At 32.6% G+C, this 10,992-nt stretch overlaps 1 protein-coding gene and 1 long non-coding RNA gene across 8 annotated transcripts in view; one reads left to right on the top strand and one right to left on the bottom strand.

Annotated features, from left to right (window-relative positions):
- The window catches only part of srp (serpent), a 141,424-nt gene that overhangs the window by 125,719 nt on the left and 4,713 nt on the right, over positions 1 to 10,992 (top strand). For 6 of the 7 annotated variants that reach the window (XR_010947804.1, XM_067757933.1, XM_067757932.1 and 3 more), the window contains exons 4-7: positions 1,849 to 2,065; positions 6,138 to 6,310; positions 7,502 to 7,666; positions 10,784 to 10,883. Coding sequence is in view for 6 of the 7 variants with exons in the window: in XM_067757933.1 (XP_067614034.1) it covers positions 1,849 to 2,065; positions 6,138 to 6,310; positions 7,502 to 7,666; positions 10,784 to 10,883 (655 nt within the window). In the remaining variant the exon portion in view is untranslated. Of the gene's footprint in view, positions 1 to 1,848; positions 2,066 to 6,137; positions 6,311 to 6,983; positions 7,097 to 7,501; positions 7,667 to 10,783; positions 10,884 to 10,992 lie in introns of all 7 variants that reach the window. The other variant, XM_067757939.1, reaches the window with a different exon arrangement.
- The window catches only part of LOC137234448 (uncharacterized), a 79,080-nt gene continuing 74,071 nt past the window's right edge, over positions 5,984 to 10,992 (bottom strand). The window contains exons 2-3 of the long non-coding RNA XR_010947807.1: positions 7,462 to 7,709; positions 5,984 to 6,299 (exon numbers count right to left, since the gene is read on the bottom strand). This is a non-coding gene — a long non-coding RNA (uncharacterized lncRNA). The remainder of the gene's footprint in view (positions 6,300 to 7,461; positions 7,710 to 10,992) is intronic.

Genomic DNA, 10,992 nt, shown 5'->3' with positions numbered 1-10,992 from the left:
GAAACGTTTGGCGAATGCATTAGGAAGTAGTTAATTTGGAACCCCAAATAATTGCCGTGTGGACAGGTTTTTACATTCAGTTAGTCGGCCGTCAAAAAACATCTAACTGTAAGGATTATTGCTTTAAAAACATTTGTAATAACTTCCAACTCTTTTGATCGAGTTTCGGATAAGCAGACAGATCGAAAAGAATTGTTGCTACGCATGTGACTTTCATCGTCTGCTGGGCATTGAGCTTTCGTATACAAAAATGCGATATCTAAGGCCTAAATCCATGCTCCTGTGGTGAATATTTCCCCTAATTATTCGAAGCCACATGCAGTATATTAAAGACCAATTTCGTTCCTACAGCAGAAACTTTGGCCGCGTTTTTGGGGGTGCCCTCTGGTTCTGTAGTTTTATGATTTTTTCGCTTTTTGCTGCGAATTTTTACTCATTAACGGTAAATGATGTAGCTTGTTCAGGCGTGTGATCTGATCCACTTTATTCTTTCTGATTTTGTGAGTAAGGAAAGTGCATTTGCGAGTATGTGTCTAAGTCTTACGTTTTGATCTGATTTAGATAAGAATAAACTTAAATTTCTCGTGTTAAAAAAAGTTAGCAAAATGGTTGGATATTTTATTTATTTATTTCTCAAGACTGCTGAGCTACGGTTTTGGTATAATCAGCAATGCTAAGTAAATATTTTGGGATAAGGCCTATAAAGCATATAAAAAGGACCTTTAACACATTTTAGAAAAAAATCGATGGCGCATATTGCTTCTACATGTGCATAAAAATAACCTATCTCGGTTTTATTAAGTAAAATTTTATGAAGTGTGCTTCAGAGCTTTAATTTTGTGCTGCACTGTATGTATATATTTTAGTATATATCTTTGTATATATGTCTACTTATGAATATTGTTTGTGTTATAAAAGTACTTAACCGCTACACTGAAAGAAAAAGACTGGTAAAATCAACCGAAATACGGGTCAATTCAACCGAAATTTCTGTAAATTTTTATCCATCGCAACAAGATGTTGAATCAACTGCGCACAAATCGTTGATTCGTAATTGGCCGTTTTAGTAGTCAAATGAACAAAAAAGTTGTTGCGACAGCTTTGTACGAAAGTACCTATGTTGCGGCATTTGCAAGGCAGATGAGTTTTCACTGACACCTTTTCATGGCAGAAATACACACGTAGTGTTTGCCGAACAGTGCCGAGGGGCGACCCCGCTTAGAAAATTTGCTTCTAATTGAAAAACCTTATTCTAAAATTTTTGTGTTGCTTTTCCCGGGGTGTGAACCCAGGGTCTTCGGTGAGGTAGGCGGAGCACGCTACCATCACACCACGGCGGCCGCCATATACATATGTAAATATATGCATACACAGCATACATAAGTACAAAGTAGAGAGCGCAGTGAGCGTAAAGTTCTCTTTGAAATTTGCTCATGTCTTGACTGTTGATTGCTGTTGAAATTAATAGTGAGATCAGTTGTGTTAACAAAAAAATCAGTTAGATTGATTAGGAATCTGTTAATTTTACAGAATTTTTTTAACTTAAGAGCACCAATTCCTCTTCTGTTGAAATGACTAAACTAATTTGTTCGTTTGACAAAGAACTCGGTCGAATTAACCATAATTCGATCAATATCACCGAATCTCCGTTAAGTCAAGAACAACAGAACCGATTTGTTTATTTTACTAGTACCATTTCTTTCAGTGTAGTCGTTGCACTCAATTTCGTTTTTTTTCCTCTTTTGCATGTTTTCTTTTTGCTGTTTATTGGAAAAATATTCTAGTTAATATTTTTTTTTTTTATTTACGTATTTATTTATTTTTTTCATTTTATTTTTTCAACTGCAGAACGACACATGGCCCGGTCATTATGAGGCAATTAGCTACGCGCCCCCATCGGTTGTAACGAGTGCTGCCAGCCTTGCTGGCAATACAAATGTAATACGCAGTTGTAACGGACGTGCGGGTACCGGTGTTGGGGTGGTTGGCGTGGAGGGTTCTGCGTCAGCTAATTTGGCAGCCGCAGCTGCGGCACATTTGACTGCATCCGCATCGTTAAGTGCAAGTGAGTATTTGTTGTAGAGTAAGAGCAAAGCTTTGTTAGAAAGAACTTAATAATATTTGTATGTATAAAGTTGCGTTGTTGAACTTAAAATACTTACGTAGTAATTATAGAGGAATGTACAAAATTAGCGTGACTAGTGTATACCTTCGTATGCATATGTAGAACCATTTTGTGAACTAACATTTGACATAAATTAATTTTCGTAACAAAATCGTTTGTATGATATATTAACCCTACATGGCACTATTTTATATAATTGAAAGCTCAAGATATTAGCTTCAACTTTTTTATACTCAGCGTGTTATTAACTTTGTAACATAACGGTTGGTCATAACGGCATAAACGAATCGAGATAAATATAGATTTGTATATATCAAAATGCTCAGGATGAAAAAAGGAATTGATTTAGCCAAGTCCGCCCGTCCATTCGCCCGTCCATCCTTCCGTTCGTCTGTCTCTGCACACACACATGTTAAATTCCAATTAGAATTAGCAATTGATGCAATTGGTTTATATTCTCTAATTCTTTAAACAATTAGAAATAGTTCAACTAATTCCCATTAGATAATTGAAATTTTTATTCTAATGGTAACTCTAATTTCAATTAGTTGCCATTAGCAAAAAAAATTGGGTTACCTTTGCAATTAGAAATCAAATTGACTTCTGCTAATGCAATTACATATTCAATTAGCTCGAATTAGAATCAATTATTTATATTTATTTACATCATTATTCGTTCACTTCAATAATTCTTTGAAAAAAATTTATTTTTATCAAAATAATTGATTCTAATTCGAGCTAATTGAATATCTAATTGCATTAGCAGAAGTCAATTAGATTTCTAATTGTAAAGGTAAACCAATTTTTTTTGCTAATGGCAACTAATTGCAATTAGATTTACCATTGGAATAAAATTTTCAATTATCTAATGGGAATTAGTTGAACTAATTCTAATTATTTAATGAATTAGAGAATTTCGCAAATGAAAGTTAATTAGCAATCATTAGCATTATCTAATCATTATTTAACATCTATGTCTGCACACGATAACTTGAGTAAACATTGATATATCTTATTGAAATTTGGTATATGGGTTCTTTGACACTCAGCTCTCATCGTTATTTAAAATGGTCGAAGTCGGATGATAACCACGCCCACTTTTTACATATATAACATTTTGGAAACACAAAAAAAACTGATTATTTAGTAAATAGTACATCTAGAATGTTGAAATTTGATGGATTAGTAATGAGACTTTTGACAAAAATTTGAAAAATTTGTTGAAAATGGGCGTGGCACCGCCCACTTGTGATAAAATCAATTTTACAAATATTATTAATCATAATACCAAAAACCGTTAAAAATTTCATAACAAAACTTGACTTTTAACATGAGAAATGCTTCGCAGAAAATTAACGAAATCGGTTAAAGACCACACCCACGTTTATATAAAATATTTTTAAAATGGTTGTGGATGAATAAAATAAGCTATATCTTTAAAAAAAAAAAGGCTTTATATTAATGGTGTTTCATTTCCCTAGTGGATTTATAAAAGGCAAAGCAAAATTTTCAAATTTTTTGGAAATAGGCGTGACGCTGCCTCTTTTTTGACCAAGAAAATTTCTGTTTAGGGAGCCAAAACTCGAAGAAAAATAAAGAAATAGTAATAAAATTTGGAATACATACTTTCCTTATAACAGGAAATATTTCTAGTAAAATGAACGCGATCGTTTAAAGACCACGCCCACTTTTATATAAAATATGTTCAAAAGTGCCGTAGGCTAGAATAATAAGCTATATCCTAGCGAAAAATATTTTTGTATCAATAATATTTCAGTTGGCAAGTGTTATTGTAAGAGGAAATTTGGAGACTTGTTTTTTTATATGGACGTTCCTATACCGTTCAAGCATTAAACAACAATTCTAGAGCCACAAAAAAACAAAACATATCCCTCGTAACAAAATTCGAAAAAGTTATTTATCTGAAATGAATTGTATAATAGAAACTCACGCTGAGTATATAATGTTCGATTACACCCGAACTTAGACACCCTTACTTGTTTTGCTTACTGAACATCAATACAAATAATAAATTGAGTCTCGCACTATTTTAGGTGTAGTATGAAGTTTAGAAAATAATAAATAAATGTAAGGCGCGATAACCTCCGAATATCTAAGGCCGAGCTTCTCTTCCAATTTGCGTCGTGCTCCTCTTGATTTTCCCTACAAATTGGCCGGATGTAGGTCCCACATGTTTTATGCCGCCTCCGAACGGCATCTGCAAGGCAGATGAGTTTTCACTGAGAGCTTTTCATGGCAGAGATACGCCCGCAGCGCTTGCTAAACACTGCCGAGGGGCGACCACGCTTAGAACAATTTTCTTCTAATTGAAAAATCTTATTTCTAAAATTTTGATGTTGCTTTGCCCGGGGTGTGAACCCAGAGCATACGGTGTGGTAGGCGGAGCACTCTACCACCACACCACGGAAAACTATTTGTAATTAACATACACATTACGGAAATTATAATATTAGACATAACTACTAAAGTTGAAACTTGCTCATTTCGAAAATAGAGCACATACCTACTCGAAAAAATATGTCATTAGTTCCGTAGTTAGCACCATTCAAAGTTTGATTTTCGAACACTTCTTTCGGTCGCTTGTAGTCACTATGAAATTGGCTCGAAATTTAGTTGAATATTTGAAACCATAGCCATTGTAAAGGTTTTATAAGTAAGATATGTATCAGCTGTTCGTTCGCAGCTGCTATCACCTAACCATAATGCTTGTCCCTATTTGGTAGCGGCTATTCGGCAGCGTTGTACTACTTTGGTACAAAATTGTGGAGTAGCTGAAGCACGGTTTTTCGCAGATAACTTTTGAAGGGATGGAAAAGCTTTACTTCCGTGTTTGTATCCTTAACGTTGATCTAACTACGCATCTTTGGCTACCACATTCTTGGACTTTTGTATACTTCGGTCAGTGTCAAACGGCAGTGTGTTAGAAAAAGAAGGAGACAAACATATCTTAATTGCAAACCTATATACAATGGCCATAACCTTCTAAACAGTGTTGCCAGAATTATTCCAGAAAAAAGGCTAGATTGACAAAAAAAAAAAGGATGGGAATCGAGCTTACAAATAATAGAAATTTCACACTCAATCACTATTTTCTGCAGAGCAAAACATTTAGATGCTGCTAGTCGTCGCAAAAAGCTGCTAGCGAGGGTGTATGCCTAGCCGACTATGTGGCACTATGTCATGGCGGAACCAAAGAAGTGATGGCTGGAAATCAGCTGATTGCTACTTTTTTAATATGATTTGACAATGCAACTTCGGGCACAAAAGCAAAGTACAAGGAATTTTTATTTATGTTTATATGTTAGTCACTCTGCCGCCACCTTGTGAGGTTCCGCCATGGTAGTATCGCAGTTTTCTGCGATAACTACTGCTATTTAGTCCCAGCACAATCACAGTTCATATTATGGCAGCTAATTTTTTTTAACGTAACGAAAGCCGTGATTGGGTCTGTGCTTGCCGTTATAAGTGAGCGTGATAGCAACATAGATGTACAGTTAGTCAGCTACGGTGATTTTTTCGAAGATGTCGCTGCGATTTACTGTGATTATTCACTCGCTGTGACAAAATTACCCTTAAATACATAAATAATTGCCAACTCTAATGTAAAATAGGAGAAAAAAAGCATGCATTGTTTTTTTGAAAGCTAAAAATTCCACCGAAATCCATTGATAGATGGATGTGCCATGGCAATCCTTATATAATTACCTCGGCAATGGCTCATTTTTTTTTTTTTTTAATGGCTCATTTGATAATTTGGGGGCAATTTACTGTTTTTTTTATCTTGACATTATTAGGTGGTGCTAGCAATAAGAAGACCAAGTTATGGAATAACGCATAGTACTAACAAAATTTACTAATTTTATAAAAACCATTACATTTTCACTCTCATCAATATCAAAACACAAACAAAACTATAAAAAAAAAAAACTGAATGGCATACAACTAATTTGTAAATATTTTAAATTTGCACACAAAAATTTATTACTTAAAGCATTTTACGATGCCGATTTTATCACCGATGGGCGAGAATGTGTCAATTGTGGTGCGGTTTCAACTCCATTATGGCGTCGTGATAATACCGGACATTATTTGTGTAATGCGTGCGGTCTCTATAATAAAACGAACGGCATGAATCGTCCATTAATAAAACAACCTAGAAGATTGGTAAAGAAAAATAAATTAAATTAATTTTAATAAAATTTTTAAAATAAAAGTAAAAGTGAAAACATGAAATTCACATATTTTACACTTTTTCTCATTCATTACACATATTAAACAAAGCAAAGCATAGAAATATTAAAATAATTATCAAGGAAAAAAAAACATTTAACACTTGCACAATACACCAAATGTTGAAAGAAATTGAAAAAAAAAAAATTTAAGATTTATTTACTGCAATTTTTTTTTTTATTTATAAAAAAAAAAAAATAAAAGCTTATTTATAGAAATCCGCCACCGCTTTTGCCTTCAACGCCTTCGTTATTGTTGTACATATATATACATATATGTATATTGTATATACATCTGCAATTGTTGTAAAACTAACGTTCTCGCTTCCTTTGTTGATGAAATCCGTTTCGTTTGCTTGATAAAAAAAAAAAGTTTATATTTTTTAAACTACGCATTTAGTAAAATATGTTATAAACATTTAAGAAAAAGATGCACGCTAAAAAAATTTGGTTTGTTTTTCTGTCGAATTTTTTTTTTAAGTTTTTATTTTGTTATATTAAAAGTAGTTGCTACAAATAAAAAAATATTAACAAAAAAAAATTATAAAATATTTTAAATGCCTGCCAAATAAAAACAATTACTCATAAATAATTCATAATTATTGCAGTGGCCGCTGAGTCAAGCGGGGATTTCTATAAGAGCTATCCGTTTAGTATGCCGAGTAGGACGGCAACAGCAACTGCCGTGGAGCATGTTAGCCGTGCAAATTCGCGCCGCATGGTAGGTGACACATAACAACAACACACTATCTACATGCATATATAACTACATAAAACACTTTTACACACAACATTTTAAAAGCCGCCATTCGTTCGAAAAAAAAATTACTTTCAAAAATGAAATTAAAAAAAAAAATTTTTTTTAAATGTTCGAAATTTTGGTACCGAATTTTACGAACGAATAGGGGTAGGAAATTTTTTAAATAAAATTAAAGTTACATTTTTTGTTAAAACTTAAAAAAAAAAAAAAATTATTTAAAATAAAAACAAACAAATAATACATTCCAGTAAAAATTTGTTCTTTAATTTGCCAAATGTTTAATATGTATGTAATGAAAATGAATATTTGTTTTTATTTTTAATTACCTGTAGTTCATAAACTAATATGATTTATTATTTTGTTTAGAGCGCCTCCCGTCGTGTTGGTCTTTCCTGCTCAAATTGCCTTACAACGCATACGTCGCTGTGGCGTCGTAATCAAAGCGGTGAACCTGTCTGTAATGCATGCGGACTTTACTTCAAATTGCATAGCGTGAATCGCCCGCTGACAATGAAAAAGGACACCATACAGGTAAATTTTTATGTGCTGCTTTTTAAAATGTAATTTTCGGTGACTGAAAGAGAAAGTAAAGAAATTTGAACAAATATAATATAGGAAATACAATATAAGAAATAAGATATAAATATGCATTCGAATAATAAAATGCAATACCGACGGCTGAGCGAAAAATCACGCAATCTAGACTACTTTTTCGAAAGCGCCCTATGTATATTCGAATTCGTTTGAAAACTTACATATCATCTAAGCTAAATACAATACATTTGTGTTGATATATAGCATTTTCAGGTCAAATTAAACTTTTTTCAAGTCAAATGAAACTTTTTTCAAAACAAATGAAACTTTTTTCAAATCAAATGAAAATTTTTTCAAATCAAATGAAACGTTTTTCAAATGAAATGAAATTGTTTTCAAGCCAAATGAATTTTCTTTAAGGTAAAATAAAAGTTTTTTTTAAATCAAATGAAACTTTTCTCAAGTCAAATGAAACATTTTTCAAATCAAATGAAACTTTTTTTAAATCAAGTGAAACTTTTTTCAAATCAAATGAAATTTTTTTCAAATCAAATGTAACTTTTTTTCAAATTAAATGAAACTTTTCTCAAGTCAAATGAAACTTTTTTCAAATCAAATGAAACTTTTTTCAAATCAAATGAAACTTTTTTCAAATCAAATGGAACTTTTTTTCAAATCAAATGGAACTTTTTTTCAAATTAAATGAAACTTTTTTCAAATCAAATGAAACTTTTTTCAAATCAAATGAAACTTTTTTCAAATCAAATGGAACTTTTTTTCAAATTAAATGAAACTTTTCTCAAGTCAAATGAAACTTTTTTCAAATCAAATGAAACTTTTTTCAAATCAAATGAAACTTTTTTCAAATCAAATGGAACTTTTTTTCAAATTAAATGAAACTTTTCTCAAGTCAAATGAAACTTTTTTCAAATCAAATGAAACTTTTTTCAAATCAAATGAAACTTTTTTCAAATCAAATGGAACTTTTTTTCAAATTAAATGAAACTTTTCTCAAGTCAAATGAAACTTTTTTCAAATCAAATGAAACTTTTTTCAGATCAAATGAAAATTTTTTCAAATCATTTTTTCAAATTAAATGAAACTTTTCTCAATCAAATGAAACTTTTTTCAAATCAAATGAAACTTTTTTCAGATCAAATGAAACTTTTTTCAAATCATTTTTTCAAATTAAATGAAACTTTTCTCAAGTCAAATGAAACTTTTTTCAAATCAAATGAAAATTTTTTCAAATCAAATGGAACTTTTTTTCAAATTAAATGAAACTTTTCTCAAGTCAAATGAAACTTTTTTCAAATCAAATGAAACTTTTTTCAAATCATTTTTTCAAATTAAATGAAACTTTTCTCAAGTCAAATGAAACTTTTTTCAAATCAAATGAAACTTTTTTCAAATCAAATGAACCTTTTTTCAAATCAAATGAAACTTTTTTTAAATCAAATTAAACCTTTTTCGAATCAAATGAAATTTTGTTCAAATCAATTGAAACCCTTTCAAGTAAAAAAAAGTGTTTTCCCGTCAAATAAAACTTTGTTCGCGTGAAATGAAACTCTTTTCTAGTCAAATAACTTTTTTCTAATCAAAAGAAGCTTTTTTTCATATCAAATGAAAAATTTTCCGAATAGAATAAAACTTTTTAAGTGAAATGGAACTGGGGCATTTTTGAAAACAGAACTGCGATAGGAATTTTTTGAATAAAACCTAGGTCATTCCGCCCTCCCACCCCCTAGATCCATGAGAAAGTTGGGGTCGCCAGAGCCTCGGCTGTAAAGAAACAGGATGCGCCACGGGTAGGTTAGGTTGACAATTTAGTTGGCGAAGCTATAATTTGCGCTGGCAACCCCTTGAAAGATTGCGCTACACAATCCCTTGAATCATTTTGGGGTGCCGCGGGGATATTTCTAAGCCCCCTAACCCACAGGGGCTCGATCAGAAAGTTCCTTTTGCTTTCTGTTGCCTTTCCGATGTGCGCCTTAAACTTGCTTAGCAACGTGACCCGTTTGTATGCCGCATGCTCAGTCTGGTACGTCAGTTCGAATAATGCCACATTTAATAGGTTGTGGGGTTCGGCCCCGATCTAAAGGTTCGCTTGCAGTAAATTGTAGGAGTGGTGGTAAAGCCCGATGTAATAAGAATCAGATAATCAGAACAAATTATGAATATTGCGGGGCTGTGATATAGACAACCATGTCTTTGCAATTACATAGGACTAAACCCCATATTCATTTCTGAAGAAGAAATTTAATGTTATGTTCTCCGACCCAATATATTACCTTAATCCTAATACAGTGCCGAGGTTATTGCATTCTAGAATAATTCCAAACATAAGTTCGGGTTCAAAATTTCATGGAACTTTGAGGTGTGCATTGTCGAAAGAACTCTTTGGAAAGCAGGTAATACATATACTGATCCTGATTCAGAGGTCTGCTTCACGGATCATTCGAAATTCGTTGACGGAAAAACTGGAGCTGGTATTCGAGAAATCGATACCAATGGGATGCTATCCCACTATTATTTAGGCAGAAATTTCCAATAGACGCTCAACATTTGGAGTAAGGTGCCAAATTGGCTTATAAATTTATTTCTGTTTAGTCGACGAACTAAACTTATATGTGATCATATGGAGAGGTTATGGAGCGGGAAAGTTATAGTAAGATTCGGAAACGGGAAGTGGGAGTGAGAGTGAAAGTTGCATTTGGAGTACGGGGGATTGGGAGTAATATGGAGAAGGAGAATTATAGTGATATCGGCCGATAAGAAGGGGAAATGGAAGTAAACGGGAATAGGGGGGTGAAATGGCAGACAGAGTGAAAAAGATAATGAGAAGTGAAATGATTGGTATGAAAGGAAGGACCAGTTTTCGAATGTAGGCAAGCCAAGTTTCGGTCATAAAAACGTCGACCTGGTATGCTAGTTTATATACAAGGCTAAAATGTTCCGAAAATTCTTAAACAAAAATTTAAAGGAATCATGATGATTCTTGTGGAAAGGATTGAGGCGTCATAGATCTTTCCTTGGTTTGCTGTTTCAAAATCAACAAAAGTAATAACGTTTGTAGTAGTTCCCTAATAATAATAATATCTCTATTACTTTCAGACACGCAAACGCAAAGCGAAAGGCTCCAAAGGAGAAAAGTCAGCGAAAAGAAGCAAGCAAGATGGATCATTGGCCAATACACCTACAAATGCCAACAACGGTGAGTTTGGGATCATAAATTGTATTATTTTTAATATTTACATTTAAAAGCATGCAAAAATCTAATTGTCTTGTTTTGTCTCCTTTGCTTCTTCCTCTTTTACATAATA

Source organism: Eurosta solidaginis, chromosome 1 (genome assembly GCF_040869045.1).
Source record: "Eurosta solidaginis isolate ZX-2024a chromosome 1, ASM4086904v1, whole genome shotgun sequence".
NCBI lineage: Eukaryota > Metazoa > Arthropoda > Insecta > Diptera > Tephritidae > Eurosta > Eurosta solidaginis.
Note: the sequence above shows the minus strand (reverse complement) of the source record. Positions and strands in the feature narration are given on the sequence as shown.